The 21,673-nt window shown below is 38.3% G+C and overlaps 1 protein-coding gene across 5 annotated transcripts in view; it reads left to right on the plus strand.

Annotated features, from left to right (window-relative positions):
* The window catches only part of RNF111 (ring finger protein 111), a 43,440-nt gene extending 21,767 nt beyond the window's left edge, over positions 1-21,673 (plus strand). The window contains exons 5-14 of one of the 5 annotated variants that reach the window (XM_048317677.1): positions 2,179-2,376; positions 3,235-3,554; positions 4,371-4,626; positions 5,889-6,240; positions 9,010-9,135; positions 9,781-9,907; positions 17,263-17,355; positions 18,293-18,388; positions 19,250-19,377; positions 19,922-21,673. In XM_048317677.1, the coding sequence (XP_048173634.1) occupies positions 2,179-2,376; positions 3,235-3,554; positions 4,371-4,626; positions 5,889-6,240; positions 9,010-9,135; positions 9,781-9,907; positions 17,263-17,355; positions 18,293-18,388; positions 19,250-19,377; positions 19,922-20,039 (1,814 nt within the window). In that variant the 3' untranslated portion in view covers positions 20,040-21,673. The remainder of the gene's footprint in view (positions 1-2,178; positions 2,377-3,234; positions 3,555-4,370; positions 4,627-5,888; positions 6,241-9,009; positions 9,136-9,780; positions 9,908-17,262; positions 17,356-18,292; positions 18,389-19,249; positions 19,378-19,921) is intronic. The other 4 variants (XM_048317674.1, XM_048317671.1, XM_048317675.1 and 1 more) reach the window with 4 other exon arrangements.

Here is a 21,673-nt window from a genome sequence, read left to right on the forward strand (position 1 = left end):
AAGTAAAAATAACTTTCAAAAAAAGAAAAAAGCCCAACCCTAAACTAGTAAAATGTGTTACGTTTCTGAAGCTGTAACCTTTCATTGGTTCCTAACATTAAAACTACTGACACTTAGTAAGTCTATTCCTGCTGAAAATCATAAGAGCAACTTCCAGGTATTATCAAAAAATTGAGAGAAGGAAAAACTGAAGCTCATGTACATTTTGCACATTTATATTTGTAGATGGTGGTGGTTTGGGGGATTTCTTTGGTGCATGTTATTTGTAATGTGAGCAGAAGTTTTGTCCTGTTATGGTTCTGTCCCTGAGTGCATTGCAAGCTTAGTATGTTGCAGTATCTTATTCTTCAAGTTGTCTTGATTTTTGGGGTGGGTTGGAGAGTTGTAAAGGCTTGAGAATAGTTTTGGTTGGTTAATGGCTTTTAAGGAAGAGGATGAGTTGATGTACAGATTATTTTCTTTATGTATTTACTGTGAACTGCTCTTACCCAACAGCTCTACTGTTGAAGGGGTGGGGTGTAGGTTTCTATTGCTTTAATTTAGTCTTAAAATTCATATTATAGAATTTAGTCTTATATTCAGAAACCAAGTTATTTTTAAAATTCACTTCTGTAATGTGTGTGTTAAAGACTAGCTGTTTCTCCCGCCTCCTAGAGGAAATGTCTAAGATGAATCTTCCAGGATTTAGGGAATATTATTTTGGGGTTTAAGCATCAAATTTCACGCGTGAATTAGTGTAAAATGATCAGACTTCTGAATTAATACTGTTATAAGGCAGCTGTGCAGTTTATCCCAACTTCACTTACTTCATCAAAGATACTGGTCTTAAAACTTGGCTGGCTACTTCCCTGAGCATAAGGATCCTATCTCCATCTGTCTTCCTGGGTTCATGTCTGTGCAGTGTGTTAAGAAATGCAGTTTCTCTTAGCTAGTAATTTGAGATGGACCAAGCCCTCTGTTTTTCACTGGTTTGGGCAGGGGAGAATCAGAAGTGTCTGTAGGGCTGGTGGTGAAAGTCTCAGGCTGGTGGGGTACCTTGGCCTGAGGGAACTCAGTGTGGCCACTGACCTGGGGACTGGCTGATCACTTCTCATTGTAGGCTATACAAAGTTGCTCTTGTTTTCTGAATTTAAACATTAATATGTGTCTCCCAAAATGTCCTTAAAATAAATAAAATTAGTATATTGGAATGCCACATTAAAAGTGAGAGGAATTTAAATGTAGGTATCAGGTCATGTTTTTTTAATATGATGAGTTGGAAGACTTGCAAGAGAAGATATATTTATTCTTTTGCTCGCTGAGTTGCTGATACTCCTACTAGATATAGAGAGAAATCTTGAAAGCTACTCATATTTTATTTTGAGACTTTGTGTAAGGGAAGTATTTGAAGTTTTTTGATGCCTTTTTTCCCCCCTGATTTCCATGCAGACGTTTTTACTAAAAAAACCTGAGTGGTTTCTGATAATTTTCCCTTGATGGTATCTCATATTCTTGGTCATTACTTAAGAGACATTTCGAACTTAAAGTCTTTTTCAAAACTAAATTTTAATTATGCCACCAAATATAGTTTTAAATTTTAACTTGTTTATGATTATTTGGTAAAGGACAAGACACATCAAGTATTTTGGATTTCCAGGATATATTGCTCACTGTTAGCTTTGCACTGTGTAATATGAACAGGTATCTACCTTTAAGAGAAGGTAATCTGCTTTTAACATGTGTTGAGACTAGAAACCAAGCTTATCTTGCTAAAGCCTTTAGTACTATGCGTCTGGAATGATTGAAGTTTGTAAAGTAGTACTGCTAGTTCAGATGTTATGCTGTTCTTGGTGAGTGATCTAGAAGTTTTTCTGTTCTTTGTAGGCAGTAAAAAGTTCTAAGGATAATATATATATGGATAATTATCCAGTAAATAAAACTTAAATGTCAGATTTGATTGAGAATTGATTTTATGTTAATTATTAAAATTTGAGTAGATGTGGAAAAAAAAAAAGAGAAAATAATTTAAATTTTCTTTCCACACACAAGCCTTGTCAGGTTTTTGTGTTCTTTCTTAGCTTCTGGCAAGGCCAGAATTGAGAATGTCTTGTAAAATAGTTCAAAAGCAGCAACAACAATAAAAAAAAACTCAGCAGATTTTAAAGCTTTAAGAACATGAAAGCTCTTCTATTTCACTAGAGCCGACAGTTGTGCCAACCACATCAGCTCGAGTGGAGCCGCAGGTTGTGAGTTCTGCTTCCACTACCAGCTCCAGTACGTCTACCTCAGAGCAGGCCTCTGATGCAGCTCCAAACGTCTCCACCAGCCAGCCCTCTGCAGCACCAGAGACCACTCCCAGTCTCCCCAGTGGCAGCACTGCTGGTACTTCAGCTGGAGGTACAGAATAAGAACTTTGAGCTGTTGTGTTGCCTCTGAGTACAAAGGAGGTAGAGGAAGTTAATCAGCATTCTCTAAATCAAATGCCATGTGAACTTTTAGTACTGAACCTAACAGTAATAAGCTGAAAGGACAGGAATGTGAAAAAAATAATTGATTTCTCCATAAAGATACAGGAAATTTGCTGGAGCCCTCTGCTTTTGCCTGTTGGAATGATTTGGTTATATATAACAAACCACATCCTTGCTTTTTGAGGCGGTGGAATGTAGTTCACTGGTAATTAAGCCTCCCATTGCAGTATGTTACAGAGATGTTTTTTTAATGTGTGTTGTAAGGAAGTGAAGGATGTATCTAGATTCCTTGAGTGTATCTCCTGCTCTGGATCACCTGCTGGGAGCACATTTATACAGACCTGTATAGAGCTGTATATACAGGGAGCACTCATGACCTCACTGAAACAAAGCTGCCCTGTCTGCAAATGAGTTGAGGGACAATAAACCTGAGTGGATGACAGTTGCACAGAAATTTGAGGTCCCTGCACACTAACCACAGGAACAATCTTCCCTCCTTTCCCTGCTGATGACATGCGTTAAATTTGTGGAATAAGGCAAGTGTCAGTTCATGTCCTCCACTGGTTGCCACGAGTACTTCCACCTGAACCATTCAGTTGTGGTTCATTTGGCAGGTATAGCTAAATCTTAGTTTTTGTATCTAGTTTGTTTTGTTATAGTCTAGATCTGGTTTTCAACTGGTTAAATATTTAATCATGAGGTACAGGGTGTTTCTTTCTATTTAAGATGCTGCTTTACACCTTTACTAGTTTCTTTCACTTCAATATTAACTTTCTTTCTCTTCAAGATGAAATGAGAAGAGCTGCATCTAATTCGACACTGGAAACTGGCCCTCCGGCCATGCCAAGGCTACCATCGTGCTGCCCCCAGCATTCTCCTTGTGGAGGACCTTCACAGACTCATCATGCATTGGGGCACCCACATACAAGCTGCTTTCAGCAGCATGGCCACCACTTCCAGCACCACCACCACCACCACCACAATCCTCACCCAGCTGTCCCGCTATCTCCTTCGTTCAGTGATTCCAGCTGCCCTGTGGAAAGGCCTCCCCCCGTGCCTGCCCCATGTGGAGCAGGCAGCAGTTCTGGCACCAGTTACCACGAGCAGGCATGTTTAATCCTTGTGACTCACCATCACACCTTGTGACTTGGGATTTCAAGTTGTTCCAGATAAGAGAGAATAGGATAGGATGCTGAATTATAAATTACTCTCTTGCTCTGCATCAGACATTATAGAAGGGAACTAGAAGGAAAAATTGAACTATAATATATGTATGAACACAAAACCCTGAAATTTTATGGGAAGACAATCCTACAAGTAACCATTGACAGCTGACCTCTTGATGGCTGCAAGATGAGTATCTGCACAGCAAACCAAACATAGTTACCTTGAAATATTCTGCCCATCATAGCAGTTTTGCAATGCAAATTGTTGAGCTGCTTTGAGGGAAGAAAAATATCAAGTCTAATGTTCTGTATATAAGAAGTATAAAAGAGTTGCTCCTCTAAAAGCATTGGTTTTTAAGACCTTTTCAGTAATTAAATCACGGATTTAAAACAATACAGTCATAAGAAAGAACAGTACTGTGGTAACTTAAATTACAATATGCAGAACTCTCAATCTTATTTATCTATTGTTGTAGGGGTTTTTGTTGGGGTTTTTAGTTTGGTTGTGGGGGGGGGTGTTTATTTTTCACAGAATCTATTGTAATGACGTTAGTCTCTCACCAGATTCAAGAATTTAGGAATAAGCAATGTTAACAATATTTAAAAAATGGTTTAGTCAAGCCTTAAAACTTCAAAATTTGGATCCCAGTTGCTTGTGATAGTATTTATTTTTATTTATTTTAAAAGTGATATTTGAGCGTAACTTTGCTTTCAGTGTCTGAAGAGTTGCTTGAAAAAAGATGGTTTGTTTCTGCAGCAGGCATTGCCAGTAGACTTAAGCAGCAGTGGTATCAGAAGTCATGGAAGCGGTGCTTTCCATGGAACATCTGCTTTCGATCCGTGCTGCCCTGGCTCTTCGTCACGCACGACGCTCTACGGGCACCAGGCGGGCGCTGGGCCCAGCCAGTCGCTGGCGATAGACGGGTACGGATCGGGCATCGTGGCACAGCCTCAGCCGCAGCCGCCGCCCCAGGCATCGCTCTCCTCCTGCCGCCATTACATGCATTCTCCTTGTAAGTACTGCTGGCACAGCTGCCCTGGCAGCGTGGGAAACATCTCCTGCCTGTTTGCATTGATCCTAGAACTGGCCTAGCAAAACATGGATTAAGAAATAATATAAACAGCTCATCTTACGCAGGGGGTTTGAACAGGATCAAGGTAAAGTTAAAATATTTTCTTCTGAGTGACCATAATAGCATTGAGAGTTCAAAACTGTATTTACTATGAAAATATTTTTTGTGTCCATTGTATTCTAGCACTGGCTTTTTATTTACTTTTCCTTGGTTGTGGTCCCTTGTCCCATACTCAGAGTGAGATCTGCTTTAGAAGAATAATTTCTTTGATTGTGATTTCTTATTTTGGATTTTATTGTCTCTATAGAATAGTGAACCCGGAAAGGGGGGAGGGGATTGAACTTTAAAAATTAAACAACAAATATAAAGTAAAATTGGAAGGGGATTCTCCCCTTCTACTCCTCTCTCATGAGACCCCACCTGGAATACTGCTTCAGGTTTGGGCTCCTCAGCACAAGAAGGACAAGCCTGTTGGAGTGAGTCTGTAGGGAGGACCATGAAAGTGCTCAGAGGGTTGGAACACCTCTGCTGCAGGGACAGGCTGAAAGAGTTGGAGTTGTTCAGCCTGGCAAAGAGAAGGCTCTGGGGAGACCTTATAGCACCTTCCAGGGTCTAAAGGGGCTCTGGGAGAGCTGAAGAGGGACTTTTGACAAGGGCATGCAGTGATAGGAAAAGGGGGAATGGCTTTAAACTGGAAGAGAGTAGGTTTAGATTGGGTTTAAGGAAGAAATTCCTCCCTGTGAGGGTGGTGACACTGTGGCACAGCTTGCCCAGAGAAGCTGTGTTTGCCCCATCCTTGGAAGTGTTCAGGGCCAGGCTGGGCATGGCTTGGAGCAGCCTTGTCTAGTTGAAGGTGTTCCTGTCCATGGCAGGGGGTTGGAACAAGGTAATTTTTAAGGTCCCTTCCAACCCAGACCTTTCCATGCACCTTTTCCAGTGTGTATCACACAGATTTTTTGTTTTGTTTTGTTTTTTGCCAGTATTGGAAAACAGAATGCTTTTGGCTGCAGAAAATACAGGTTTCTTGGAGGATATATTGCTAGAATCACTTTATTTAAAAATTGCATAAACACATATTGCCATGTTGCCACAGTTTAAATGGGCGGAATAATACTGAAACACCTGTGTGAAGATACTTAAAATAAATTTAAGTCAAAACCTTCAATTGACCAAATTAAAAGCACCTGATGTTTTCATTGCAGATGCTTCCTTGACCAGACCTCTTCACCATCAAGCTTCTGCATGTCCTCACTCTCATGGAAATCCTCCTCCACAGCCACAGCCTCCACCTCAAGTGGATTATGTTATCCCTCATCCAGTGCATCCCTTTCATCCTTCAATCTCCTCTCATGCGTCTTCTCATCCTGTTCCACCTCCACCACCAACTCATCCCTTAGCCAATGCAGCTGCTCCAATACCACAGCATCTCCCTGCAACACACCAGCCTATATCCCATCACATCCCTGCAACAGCACCTCCAGCACAGAGGCTACATCCTCATGAAGTGATCCAGAGGATGGAGGTCCAGAGAAGAAGAATGATGCAACATCCAACGTATGTCACAAATGTACTCAGAACAATATCTAAACATATAATTAATTTCTCTCAGGTTTGTAAAATGTTGCATGTGAATCTCAAGCTGTTAATTGCATGGTTAGGACCTGTTAGTGTTAAACCATGGTAAGAAGTGTCTTTACAAATCATCACAGTCACGTGAGCATTAGGACTGATCCTGCTCTGTTATATCTCTCAGTAGTGTCTCCAGGTAAGGCGTGAATGGAGCATGGAAGATAAGGGGAGCTTGTTTCTCTTGCCCTTTACTCATCCTCTGCATACTAAGCAGGAATTCTTTTCAAGCTGGACAGCCTGGAGGGTACATCATAAACTCTGGTCAAATGTTCCTTGACAGCATGTTTTGCCTTGTTGATGCAGTTAAGATTCTTTTTATGTAACTAATACTTTCAAATGAAATGAATAAATTATCATAAGGGACCATTTACCGGGTTTAATTCCTATTAGAGACATGTATTTACTGCGCCTTTTGCTTTCGAAGAGGAGACTGAGAATGTGATCAATGTTGAAATGTAGCTTTGGTGATACTAAGACATGCTACTGTTGTTGCTTAACTAGATTGTTGATACTAGTATCAATGGATAGCAGGTCAGTAGTAGCTTTGTATTCACAGAGTGGCTGAACTTGTTTGAATTCTGGAGGTAATGTGTTTAAATATCTAAGAGAATTCCAAGAATGAGCTCTCTAGTTGTTGCTCCTAACTTTGTTATACAAATTTGACTCATAACTAACTTAAAACTCGTTTAGAAGTTAATGCTTAAAGAGAATTCTGCTTTAACTGCAACTTTTGAGGCAGTTTCCAGGTTATTTATATAAATATCTATAGGCAGTAACTGCCACAAATGGCACATAAGAGAAGCCAGTGGCTGTGAGACAGCAAGATAGCATTTTAAGGAAAAATAATAGTGCTAGCTATCTTATCAGATCTGGAAGTTTTCCAGTAGTTTGGGGACTGGAGTTGTGAATATTGGCATTTCTTAGCTTAGTGAATTTCCTTTCTATGTATAGAAATTGTAGGCAAATGTTGATAGGTTCTTCCTTGACATTCTCTCTGAAGTCACCAGTCTCGGGTCAGACAGTGCCAGTTTGCTCAGTGACATTTCTCCTCTTATAGTTTGGCTTGTAACTGTATAGAATTGTTCTGCTCTTGGTCTTTTTTTTCCCCTCTCTAATTCTCATTCAAATTATGTGCAAAATCAATCTTGAAATTATCTTGGCCCAGCCTCCTGTAAATCAGATTATACTGACAGCCAGAAAGTGGTGTATATTGCTCTGTTACCGAATACAGACTTGAGGCTGCCAGCAGGCTTGCAGTTCCTTCAGTTCTGTGTCCTGGAATCTTGAAGTGTTCTTAACATGTTGTTTCATCCTTCATTTCTACACATAACCTAAGGGATAATACCTTGTATACTTCCTGTCCAACAATATAGGACCTTTTCAGGATTGCAAGTCGAGATTGGTTAGTCTCCTCTTCTCACTGTTGTGTCTCAAATGTGAGTGCAATAGCTGTAACTTCCTTAGGATTGTGGAATTGTCCCTAAAATGTGCAGAAGGCACAGTGTATCAAGGTGCACTGCATTTGTATAACTGCATTTGCATATGGGCTTTCTGTTTAATTTTTATCTAATTACCCACCCATAAAGATTGTGGGATGGACAGCCTAGGAGTTTCACATTTATAAATTATTTCTGTAATTTAAAGATGTTTCTTTTAGATTAAGACTCAGTTTAGGGAAAATGAGGCGCTTTCCCCGCGCTTTCCCCGCGCTTTCCCCGCGCTTTCCCCGCGCTTTCCCCGCGCTTTCCCCGCGCTTTCCCCGCGCTTTCCCCGCGCTTTCCCCGCGCTTTCCCCGCGCTTTCCCCGCGCTTTCCCCGCGCTTTCCCCGCGCTTTCCCCGCGCTTTCCCCGCGCTTTCCCCGCGCTTTCCCCGCGCTTTCTCTCCTTTTTCTTTTTTTTTTTTTCAATGTGTTCTTCCAGATTTTTTCCCCATAGTTACTTGATTAGAATAGTTTGCTCTTAAGTACATTTTTGCCTCTCTAGACATGGAAATTTACAAAATGTCTGGTCTACTTCATCAAGTAGTTTAAGGTGGTACTGAACCTGGAGAATGTATCCTGCTTTTGGTAAAATCCAAGTTTTTAGGTTGAATAATAAACCATCCTTTCTGCATTGAAAGCAATGGAAAGAAAAATCCTAATCAATTTCTTTCTGTGGTAAAGTAACAGAAATCAGCCAGCAAGGTTTTTTTTTCAAATCCATAGTTGTTCTGCAGCAGCTGGCATGGAGAAAAACTGTGTGCTCTTATTACCTGAGCTGTGATGCAAACATGTTTCAAGGAAAATGTCCTCTGATTAGTGTATTAAGTTTCCCCTAATTACTTTTGCTGGTATCGTTTTACTAGAAATAATCTATTGCAGAGCTGTGAATGGCACCAAATCTGAACATGATTGTCATGTGGCCCTCACTTTCCTACCTGCTCGCTGAGGTTGGGATTAAACACTTTGTCAGGCTCTGTAGTCGTGTCTGCCAAGTGAAGGGCAGATCACTGTAGCTGAAGCTGGCTTTGAATACAAAATCTGTGTTAAAATTAGTTTGTAACTTATATCTAAAGTGGAAATTAAAATACTGCATGGGGAGCTTCTTATTTTAAAGGCACTGTAGTAGCTCAGTCTGCAACATTTTCGTTATGGGTGTTGGTTTCTTCATACTAAAAAGTATGTGAAATTAATGGTGGCTGTTCTTTGTTGTTTAGACGCGCTCATGAGCGGCCTCCTCCACATCCTCACAGAATGCATCCCAATTATGGTCATGGGCATCACATCCATGTGCCTCAGACTATGTCTTCCCATCCTCGACAGGCTCCAGAGAGATCTGCCTGGTGAGTAATCAGACACTGTTTGAGCTCTTGGGGCTCAGGACAGGAGACCATAATGTGCTGATCAGTGCTGATAATGCTGGCTGTGGTTTTAAAAGGTGCTGTATGTACCTGTAGTTTAAAGTTTGTAGATGTTGATATGACTTGGAAATACTGCTTTGAGTACTCAATATCTTAAATATATTTCTAGTGTTTTTTAAGGTTTGGAGTTACAGGCTAGTATGTTCTCTCCCCTCTTTGTCCGAACTTATTTACAATTGCATCAGGCCCACTTATGAAGCATGCACTTAAGTTCAACAATATATTTATTATTTAAAAAAATACTCTTGGCCATTAGTGAAGAGGTGCATGAATGTCAACTGCGGCTCCCACAGCATGTGCTGCAGAGAAGACTCCACGTGGATAATATTACTGGGCACAATAAATGTGGAGTTGTCTCTATTTTTTTCATACTAAATCTTCACAGCTTTTTTAAAAAGAACTTTTACTTACAGGAGGATTCTTTAGCAAAGTTTAAATATGGTTAAAAAAAATTCTTGCGTAAAACTGTTGTAGCTGTATTGTGTTGTAGGCTCTCCAAAGCAGTGGGATTGTACATAGGAGGCAAGCTGTTCCTTTACTGTAATGCCACTTTCATTCATGTGACAGGGAACTAGGAATTGAAGCTGGTGTGACTGCAGCCACTTACCCTCCAGGGCCCTTGCATCCTCACTTGGCCCACTACCATGCACCTCCTCGACTGCATCACTTGCAAATAGGGGCTCTTCCTCTAATGGTAAGGAGATCGCTTATGGAAAATTATGATCATTGGTCACTATGATTTTGTTTGTCAGGAAAATGGGATGTGTCTATATTGCTGCAAAAGTGCTTCAACTGAATAAGAAAATATTTCTCTGTGTCTTGTCTGTGTGTTACTCCCAGCGAGGGAGCTTGAGCAGGCCCATTGTGTAGTGAGAGAACAGTATAGGGACGTCTACATTTCTAACTTCAGCTCTTGTAAAATGAAACATACTTGAATTAAATTGTCACTTGCATTGCAATGCATTGACCCTCTGCATCTGATTTTTAAAGTTCAGATTATTCTTTATTGAGTTTTGGATAATTAAAGGTACTAACTTTCCACCCAGTGCATGAGTATTAGCACTGATTCTTTCTTTTTAAGGTGTGTATACACACAGTTAGAATTCCAGATAGAGATTTAATTGTCTTCAAATAATATGTTATTCATCAACCTAATTCTATGTGATAAAGTATATGATTTTGTAGCATGAAGTGTTACAACCTGCAGGAAGTGTGAGGGTAAGATAGTCCCCTGTTAAACATCATTTTTGTAGTATGCAGTAGAAAAAACCAAAACAAACCAGCATATCTTTACTCTTGTTACAAAGTATTGTTTTTGAAAGAATGCTTACAGGTTTAGTTAAAATTTTTTAAAATTTTGTTTAATGAAAATTCACGGAGAAACAAATTTAGTTTAGCTGAGTATATTTAGTGTTTCTGTGTGGTCAAGCAATAATGTTTAATCCTCTTAAAGCTAGTTAATCTAATCAAAATTGTGAGATCATCTATAAATGAATGCTAAAATTATAATTTAAAAAAACCCTGCAAGTCTCATCCTTTCAAAATTTCTCTGTTAGTAGCCTGAATTGACATCTGGGGCTTGAACTGTAAATTTACAACCAAACTCTAGTAACTGTCTCCAGTCTGGTCTTGCATTGCGTGTTCCTCACTCTTTAACTACCAGATATGATAATCCTTAAGTACCTCCCTGATACATGAGAGTTGGTTGTTCTTGGATGCTGCTTTCATATTTAGCACAGACTTTCTAAAGCAGTCTGTAGAATTTGATATTTTAGTGTAGCTAATGAGATTCTTCTTGCATAACTGTCTCCTGTGTGTCATCTCTTCAAATTAAGTTTTTCTGCATTCTTCAGTTAGGTGTCTGCTTTTTCAAGTGGATGAAAGATGGCTTTACTCTCTCACATTGATTTCATGTGTTGTACTGTGACAGATAACATCAGCTGCTTTAGCTTCCCTCCTAATAGTTCAGGGAACTGTAGTTGTGTTAGGAGGCAACAAGTTAAACCTGTGCCTCTTTTAGCTCGTTTTCTGTCAGGGCTAGTAAGTCATCTGTGGGATTTACTTCAATTGTCACCATGAAGTTTCTAGAAACTTAGGAGTTGTGATGATCCTCATATTACAGTGTGATGAGAAACTTCTAATTGTATTTTAATTGGGGTATTCCTGCAGCTAAAATGTAAAATACATAAGCAGATAGTTGGCACCCCACTCTTTTTCATCTTTTTAGCAGTAGAAGAGAAGAAAACTATGATAGAGAACGTTCAGAAGTATTTCCTGAATGTGTGATAAAATATTTTAGGGATTTCTGCTCTTCTGCTTGGTAACTACAGTTTCTAATTGGTAAAAGTGGCAGATGATATAAGGGTCTTTAAGTCTACAGAAATTTGTGCAAGTGTTTATGTAGGGATATTTGATCCTTATAACAGTAATTAATGAGTTGCTGAGTGAAACTGAAGTTGTTTGTGTTTTGAGGCTTCGCACACACTGCACTGACAGCATTTTTTATCATGAACAGACTGCTCTAAGCAGCACTTCCTCAAGTGTTTGGGATGTGGTTTGAACCCCGCTGTGATCAGATTGAGCGTTATGGCTTTGAAGTTGTGTAGAGTCTTTGACTAATTTTGAGTGTATTCACACACTAGAAGAACATGAAGGCAGGTTAGAGCACTGCTAGAAGTTATATATACAATGAGTTCAAAGCATTACAAATGCCTTTTGATGACTTTACCCCTGCTATGGCAATAATGAAAGTCACAGGTTTTGTTCGCTTGTGTGTGAGAGTACAGCAGATCTGTCAGCAAAACTTATTTTGAACAGAGAGCAAGTAGTCAGTGAAGTTTTTCATCTAACAAACTTGACTGGATTTTAAACATAAGTGCTGTTTTAGGCAACAGATTATTTGTATCTGCCACCTGTTTTTTTCTTTGTAACTTTAGGAGTAGGGGTGGGAGAGGAGGGGCTGAACTGTGATTAGAGTCCCTCTGCGAAGTCGTTAATGTCCTAAGAAATGCTTCCTTCTTTACGTACAGAGGGTACTAAATAGAAGTTTCATGAGTCATATTCTTTGATGCAGATATCATAAACTATTCTCTTTTTTTTGAGAGGGGCTGTCTTTTAAAGTAACTGATGCAGTCACTCTGCTAAGAATTTCATTAATATTGAATCTGCTTTCTGAAATGGCTTGCAGCACAATTGGCAGTGTGCCTTTTTTATGTGGAGTACTGAAACCTCTTCAAACTACCACCAGACTGTAAAGGACGTAATGGATTATTTGGGCTTCAATGACATTAGTACTCTATCAGTTTCTGATTTTAATTAGATGTAGATGACCAAATCTTCATCTACTCAGTGCTGGAATGCAGACTGCAGTTTTAATCATCAGGGAGACAAAATGATAAAAATATGTGGGGGAAGGTATTCAGCAGCTTTGACAGTCTAAATAGAGGGTTGGGGGAAAAAAAATCTCCTTTTCTACTAGTTTGGAAGAGATTTTTACCTGTTTAAGTGGTGTTTTAGGAGAAGTCCTAGATTAAAAGCGGTTAGGGAGAGCTTTCTTGATATCTATGTATCCAAGGGTCAGGCTGCTTCCCTCCTTGATTTAATATAATTACTTTGTGACCATAGCTTAGACTTTGTGTTCGCTACTGTTTTAAGGCCATGTGTGTGCTGAGGAAAGAGCTGTTGAATGAAATCCATTCTGGACAAATACCCATTCTGCTAACTGATCATTTTAAGGAAGACTCAAGTGAAGATCAGTGCATGGCATAACTAATGAAACATTAGACAAGAAGGATGCAGGACACAAAGGCTTTTTATCTGTTCCTCTGTTCTTCTCTGATACCAGTGTTTGTTGTTAGATGCCACTTCTATTTCTGTTTACTCTGGCTTCCTTTGGCTGCTCTTTTGCCGCTGTTAATGAAAGGCTTTTTGACTTGGGGTTCTGGCACTGTTTACCACATCAGGGTGGGCAGGATGGCAATTTCTGTAATTCATTATGGCGTACGGTGTTCAGACTCTTGACTCTGCTTCTGCCCTTTTGAGTAGTGTCCTGTTGAATGTGAATTTCAGGGTAGTGGTGGGGGAATTATTTGGACTTTGTAGTTTGCTAGGTATGGTGTAATGAATATCTCTAGAGTTGATGCAAGCTTTGAGAAGATTCCTTAATTTATCTGTGAACCTGCAGCTTCTCAGTCTGAGGGAGATCTTTGGATCATATTTAAAAGAACCAAAACCCCAAACAAACAACCCCCCTGAAGCAACAAACAAAACAACAAAAGCCCCACACAAACCCCAAGCAAACCTAAAGTTTCTTATGGTACCTTAATCTCTCTCAGGTGTTTCACATCCAGCTTTCAATATGCTATGCCCCCTTTTTCTTCTGTTGCAGAGCCTTACTGTTTTGTTCCTTTACGTGTGGATTGATTCAGTGTGTTTGAGGCTGTCTTTACACTTAGTTGTGAAAATCAGTAGGGATTTGGAGGTGTAGGCCAGTAGGTCCCAGCACATTATGGTGGTTGTGTGCTGGTCAGAATAATATTGCTCAGAGTGTAGTCATGCAGGTATTGCAGCTCTAAGAGATGCAACTGTTCTGTACCCCAAAAGCCAACAAGTTTCTGTAAAATACCTGAACAGTTAAGGCTGTAATTTGATATAGTGATAGTAGTTCAAGATGAACTTCAGGTTTGAAATAGCCTTGATTAGCTGCATCAAAGAGAATTGCATTTTTAAGAAAATGGAATTTTGTCCTGCAGCTTCTTCTTTTTTTCTTAATATAAACATGAATTACTGTTATTTTTTTGTAGAATACAGGCTGTTGAAGAGCGCTCATTTCATGTTCCCCTCAGACACAGGTACCACTGGGTTTTATCTATGCAGCAGATAGTACTTGTTACTTCACCCACTGCTTTTGTATGAAGACTGCAGCTTTTCCTTGTTTGAATTTGGCTTATTAAGACATTAATTGATGAGCTTTACTACTTTTTGTATATTGATGGTAGCTGAGCAGTTAGTTGTCTGAAAAGGCTTACACTGGGGATTTGTTCTAATACATATGATGATCATACTTAATGTGAGCCATGAAGGCTGAGTGGACAAGATAAGTAGTATCTTAGGAATTTCTCCACTGACTCTGGCAACTGAAAAGTTGAAAGATCCTGCAAAGACAGAGGGTATTTAAAGGAGAGAAGTAGCAAGGAAGAAAGTCGTCTCTGCAGGTTAGGTGTTTCAAACTGTTGAGAATGTTTGTGTTGTAAATGGTTCAGACTTAGCCTTGAATTGTTTTAGTTGCTGCAGATTTTTGTGGTTATGGGAAGTGTCAATAGAAAGTGCAAAACAAGAAACAAATTATACTTCTACAATTCTTGGCAGACTTGTGCTGGAATTTGCATGTCCAGAATATATTGCTTTAAAGTATATATTTTAATTTGTCTGTATCCAAAAGAATATATACAAACACTTAGTGCAGACTGGCATTACCTTTAACTGCTTACATTCTTCATTAGCTTTAACCTTTTCCTTTTTTCTTACATGAAAGCTTAGTGAAAACAAACTTTCATTTGTGTGAAGCTCTTTCAAGAGAGCTGATATCTTTTTGCATTTGAAACTTTGAAACTGTCAAAGGGATTTTAGTAAGACTGTTCTTAGTTGGGTATTATTGGTAGTTCTCTCTTGCAAATATTTTCTCCATCTTGTAGTTGCAAATGTACTTAGTTAAAATCTTGCTGTGTTAGCAGACTGCTTATTCTGCAGGTGTAAAAGAAATGTTTTGATTTTTTTCTTAGAGACATTTTTTCAGAGTACCATTTTACCTAGCCAGAAATGTAAGCTGTGCTCTGAGGGTATTTTATAAAAGAGCCTGTATATAATGTATGTTCAGGTAATTTAGCAGAGGTGTTATGCCATCCCCATCAAGATAATATGAAGGCCCATTTATTAGCATGAAAACACATTCTCCCACACAACATTTGTTGTCTTGAGTTCAGTAGTTAATTGTGATAGGTACTCTGAACAATTTTGGTTTTGTACTGTTAAAATTAAATTTAGTAGGTTTCTTAGTCTCCAATAGCAGAATTTCTTCCAAATAGAAGACCTGTCCAGGTGCGTGTCACTGCAGTTGATAAACTGACTGTTGGGGCAATTGGAACTGTAATTATGGAATTACAGCAATACATCTGTGACTTTGCAGCTCTTGTAATGATGTAATATCTGCACTATCAGATGCATTGTTTTCCAGAAGACTGATTTCAAATTCTGGTCAATAAAGGACCAGGCACTGAATATCACTTCTGAGACTTAGGCTAGTTTTTGTCAGGAGTTTCCTTCCTCTGAGTGGTGGCCATCAATTCACAATGTTGTAATAGACAATAAAATTTTCCAAATTATGCCAGACAGGTCTATGCCTAGTAAAAACCTGTCACAGTAAGTATGTTCATAATGTGAGTGAGTGACCTAGTTCCTTAAATGCATTTTCGGTAATTGAAAGCTGAAGTAGAATTACACATTTAAATGCAGAATGAATCATAAATCAGTGATTATCTGAGACAGATTTCTTACAAATCAGCATATTTTTAGTCTCCTCCCCCAAAATTCCTTAGTTACAGCCACGGTTTATGTTATCAGACAGTAAGACCTATGATACCAGCAAATATTACTTAGATGAAGTGTTTTGATATGGACATGAATATGCATCTTTGGTTTCTGTTACTCTGGTTTGTTAAAATTCAAGACCAGTGTTCTGGCTGTGTTTGTGGAGGATGTTGGCACTACATCATCGTTTGACAAGCACCATGTAAACTGCTTTAAAATAATCAGATTCTGCCTTTCTGGAAAAAAAATATTTAGGGCAGAGAAATCTTTTCTATCCCTGTCAGCTTTTAGTTACAAGACTGGATTTGAAAACTGTAGAAAGGTAGCTAGCTTATTGCTCTTTTATTTGATGTGGGGAGCTTTGTCTAGGTCTGCTTTTCCACAGTGCATTCATTGAGTTTTACACCTTTATATGTGTTAAACTTGGAAGTGTTGGATGGAAAGAAGAAAAGTGGCATGTGAATACTTGACATCATGAATAGTATCTGGGATATCTGATCTGTGGACAGCCTCATGAGATGAATTTTGAGCTGTCATATACAGCAGCAGAGGCATTATCAGCTGATAGCATTCAAGTATTTCCAAATGGATTGCTGCTTACAGTTTTCTCTCGGTGTGCTGTGGGATTGAGTGAACTGAATCTGCTGATCATTTTGGGTTTATTTCACCTGTTCATTAAAAATTGCTACTGGTATATTTCTGACAAAAAAATCAATATCATTATTCACTCATCTTGCTGGGGTAAAAAAGGAATGCAGCAGCCCTGCTGTGGAGGTGGTCCCTGCTATATTAACTATCCTTCAGCTTTGCTTTATGGAAAGTGCTGGTGCATGAAGGGCCTGTGGGATATAGCACTGAACACTGGTCTTTTGTTCACTGCTTATATCTCTTACTGTGCAAGAAGGTTAGTGGATGCTTGAATGTAGTTTAACTGTGACTTTAGATGCGAGTTTTGAGTGCTAATTTTTATCTGCCTCTGAAGTTGAAGTGTGTCTGAAGATGTTCAGTTGTTTGAGTGAGATAAGAATATTGGCTGCTTCTTCCAGACTGAGTTTTTTAGGCTTGTTTCTCCTGTGGTACCAAAAGCTTACATTTGAGAATCTATAGCGAGTCCTCTTTGTAACTTCGTATGTAGCTGTTAGGTGTTCTGTTTACAAAAATAGGTAGATATTTATGGTGGTTTATATAATGTAGGTTGAGATTTTGGGACTTGGGAATTGTAATGCAGATGTGGAGAGATTACAGGAGAGATCTAGTCTCACTTCTGTTTTGCTTCTGGTTATGTTTAGATGTGTCAGAGTGGTGTTTGTCTTGTGCTGTCAGTTGGAATCGTATGCTCAGGCTGAGGAGTATAAATAATAAGTGATTCAATGAAAGCAAAAGGAACTTAAATTTTTCAAAGTGAACAGTAAAATACTGAAACTGTTCTGAATAGGTTTAACTTAACATCTGCTGTTTGAATAGGTACCAGACATGGCGGGCTACCCTCACATCCGTTACATTTCATCGGGATTGGATGGAACATCATTCAGAGGCCCTTTCAGGGGCAATTTTGAGGTTTGTAATAGAATAAAACTAGATATATGTCAAAATGTGTCATGAGGGAATATGGGGAGGGTGTATGATAGAGCTAGTTCTGTGTATAGATAGAAAAGAATCATAAAGAAAATACCCTTTACTTACAGAATGCCCTCACCATTGTGGAGTGGGACAAAAGCATATTGAAAAGTTGGTCAGGAAAAGGTGCCCTGGACAATGCAGGTTAGGTGGCAATTAACTGACAGTACCTCTTGCTGTGCATACCACCCATCAGTAGGACAGAGTAGTCATACAACATTCTTGCAGAAGGTAGTGGTGTCTCTGAGTAACTGTGCCAGGATCCTCCAAGTGAGGCTGAAACTTGGCCATGTGAACGGTGCTGTCCTGTTGTATAGTGCAGGAATTGAAATGGAGTGAAGGAAAAAAAACCAGGAGAACATAAAAGGTATCAGATGCAGAGAGTTAATGACCCTATCCACTGAAAACCTCTTCAGTGACATCTCATGGTTGTAATAAACTCATTGCTGGAGAAAAATAAATCAGTCATTGTATTTCAACTTAAGCAACTCTTTTTTTTCTTCAAAGCCTTAATGACTGTTAGAAAGCAAATATTTACATAGCATATTTTAATTGTCTTTTCCTCATTAGACACAGAAGATACAGAAGTATGTGTGAACATACTGATAGCCATTCCTAGCTGACAAACACTCATTTTATTGTAGTATAATAGTATTTCCCTAGAACTAAAAATACCAGACAGTGTTGTGTGGGTTTTTCTACAGAAGCCCATCACTTTTCCCACACAACATACTCTTTTTGGCTTTGCCTATATTTGAGTAAGTCAGGAAATAAGTTTGTCATTCTAAAAATGAAAATGGGTTAGAATAAAATAAATACTTCCTCAAGGTAGTTGAAATAATAGCTTTTACACTGTTTATTCCTTCATGATTTTTAGGAGCTGATTCACTTGGAGGAACGACTAGGCAATGTTAATCGTGGAGCAACACAGGGAACTATAGAAAGATGCACATATCCCCATAAATACAAAAAGGTGAGGATTTGTCAAATTGTGGCCTGCCTGTAATATTTCTTTGAACATAGAATAATGTTTATGGTTAGCTTAAATCTGCAGAAATGTCAGTGTCAAAGAGGGCATGTTTTCTCTATCTTGAAATTTCAAGGATTGTAAACAAAGCTTACAATGCCACTTGTTTCACAAGGAAAATTTAAAATTAGTTCCTTAGATAAAGAGCTGTGTGATGAACAAAAGTGGTGTGATATGATTAACTTGTTCAGTAGTTACAAGTAGCCTTGTGAGTAGTGAAATAACTGCTGGTAATAGCAAAATTGTCAACAGACTTCAGTGATAACTCATAAACTAAGGCTTTACATTGGCAGTAAATAGTTCACAGTGTTTACCTGCGTGGTATATATCAATTTAACCTTTACTTTGAACACATGGGGACGGCTGGAATACTAGGAGGTTTTGAATCTGGTACACAGTTTTGACAACTGAGGTCGTCTCTCAGTTGGAGTTCAGTCTATGATCATACACAATCCCATCAACATGACATTGTTATTTCGTACTTGATAAATAGTGACAAGACACTAGGTTGATTTTTTTTTTTTTTTTTTTTTTTTTTAATGAATGGAATTAAGATATTTAGACATAGACAATAAGTAAAAGGACTGGTTACAGCACTCTGAAATTAATAGCCCAGTGGACTTCTGTAATTAACAACAGTTAAATCTGAAATGTCCTGGGTTTTGCTCTAAGTGCTGGTTTTTGATTCATTTTGATTCAAATTCATTTGAATAAATATTAGAAAATGTTTTCAAAGAAATATGTGATGAATATGTATCAAAACCAGACTTTACTCAGTTTGTCAATAATGTCATCTCTACTAATAAGGTAACAACTGATTGGTTCTCACAGAGGAAACTGCACTGCAAACAAGATGGGGAGGAAGGAACAGAAGAAGACACAGAGGAAAAGTGCACCATCTGTTTGTCTATATTGGAGGAAGGTGAAGATGTCAGGTATACAACACTGAATATCAGAATATAATGGTAATGTTCTGGCTTTGATACTAGAATCTGGTGCACTGCTTTACAGCACTGCCCAGGTTAACAGTTGAAATTAACTACTGTCATTGAACTAATACAATAAAACAAGTTGCGGTTGAAAATACACGTTTTTCAGTCTGTATTGTCTGTAGGTAGAATGTAGGTTATTTTATTACAATCTCCCATAGTTTGACTGCTTGTGTTACAATATGAGCCCAAGCTGATGCCCTGAATTAATCAGGACTGTTAGTCCAGTTTTTCTGGAGTAATGCTACTTAAATTCCAGCAGGTTTAAATCAGTCTAATACAGCAGAAGCCAGTTGGTGCTTGACTTCATTGCCCATATCCATTTCTTTTTGGAACTAGACAGAATGTAGGTTCAACTGGAAAAGGCTATGATAAACCTGTGGGAAAACAGAAAAAACAGACCTCAGTAGCAAAGCCCACACCCATTTTTTCCAATGAGTTTGTTGATATGGAAATTACTAACACTAATGTTTTTCTGTTCTGATGACAGGCGCCTTCCATGTATGCACCTTTTCCACCAAGTATGTGTAGATCAGTGGTTGATTACTAACAAGAAGTGCCCCATTTGCAGAGTGGACATTGAGGCTCAGCTGCCTAGTGAAAGTTGACACTGCTTTCCAGAACTCTTGTCCTCCCTCTCGCTCCCTCTCATCCTTCCTGGTACTGCAGTCAACCAAAGATGGCATGACTTACCTGCGCAGATTTGGAAGCATTGAACCCAGAGTGCTGGCTCTGCTATATGGTACAACTAATGCTAGACCTACAGTGTATGTAGAAGACAGTTGAGTTTCAGTGTATTTATAATTTTTTTTTTTTTAGGTTTTACATTTTTTTCTTTAAATTCATTACTGTATTTTTTGCATGGTTCCTTGTATTGCATTTGTTTGCACATATTATGGGCTTTGTGACCCCAAACTTGCAGGCGAGATTAGCTGCTTTAGTAAGTAGAATTGTGTGGTCTCTTTTTTGGTTTGTTTTACGTAGTATCAAGCTTTGAAAGTATGATTTCACTCATTACTAACCTCAAATTCCTTAATTTAATCGATCATATATATTTTAGTTTAAATGTATAAAGATCATCTAGAAAAGGATAATATTATGTATTGAGACATTCCTTAATTAGGAAAAAATGGCTGCTGTATATTTACAAGATCAGTTATGAGTCAAATAACATCCTTAATACTGGGAACAGAATATGAACTATATTCAGTTTGACTGATACATATAGCATACTCACCACCAGAGTTTTTGTCTGATCAGATTCTTGTGTTTGTTTTTAAAATTTCAGCACAATGCGGATATATTTGAATGTCAATATTAAACATTTAGACTGCTGTTCAGATTGTATTTATCATTTTCTTCTATGTCTAGAAATTTGAATCCCTAACTTAAATATATGCTGCTGTGAAACAGCTCTTAGTGAACACTAAATGTTGGTTTCAGTTAGCTGGATTGTAGATACTTGCAGATTGAAAGAATTATTAGGGACATGGAAAAAGAGCTTAGAATCTGTTTGGTCTTCTGCTAACTTAAGTTGAAGTATCTGCGCACATTGAGGGTTGGTTTGTTTTTTTTTTTGTTGTGTTTTTTTGTTTGTTTGTTTGGGTTTTGTTGGTTTGTGGTTTTCTTAATATAAAACCATTCAATAAGGAATTAAAGCTGCAGGGTTTTTGTTTGGGTTTATATACGTGAATTCATAGATTTTTTTAAGGATTCCAGGCTTGTCTTGGGACTTTTATTAGATTTAAAGTTAATAAAGTTAGCTAAATCCACTTGTCTCTTGTTTTTATTTTTCATTAGTAAGTTGAAAGCCTGTAAATTCCTGTAGAAATTGAGATACAAATTATGTGGTTACCTAGTTTTTGCCTTGATCATAGATTCCCTCTTTATAAATTACCAACAGTCCATCACTGATTGAAATATTTTCTATAGTTAAGATTTGCTGCATAGTATAGTATATAGAATTAAGTTATAACATACTAACATTTTGCCTTTGAAGGAGGTTTTAATCTATATCAGGATTCAAGTTGCTCATCAACATTCTTTCACGTATGATAGATTATAGTTTATTTAAATGTGCTCAACATTGCAAAATGCAAATGTGCAAAAACATTGAGACAGTATTACTGTCACTTTGGAAAAGATGTTCCTTGGGGATCATATATGAACATGTCTATTAGCTTGCATTAAGCCACCTGCTTTGTAAGTGGATTGAATAATAAATACCTTCAGTTTCTCTTGT

Source organism: Corvus hawaiiensis, chromosome 13 (genome assembly GCF_020740725.1).
Source record: "Corvus hawaiiensis isolate bCorHaw1 chromosome 13, bCorHaw1.pri.cur, whole genome shotgun sequence".
In the NCBI taxonomy this organism is placed as follows: domain Eukaryota; kingdom Metazoa; phylum Chordata; class Aves; order Passeriformes; family Corvidae; genus Corvus; species Corvus hawaiiensis.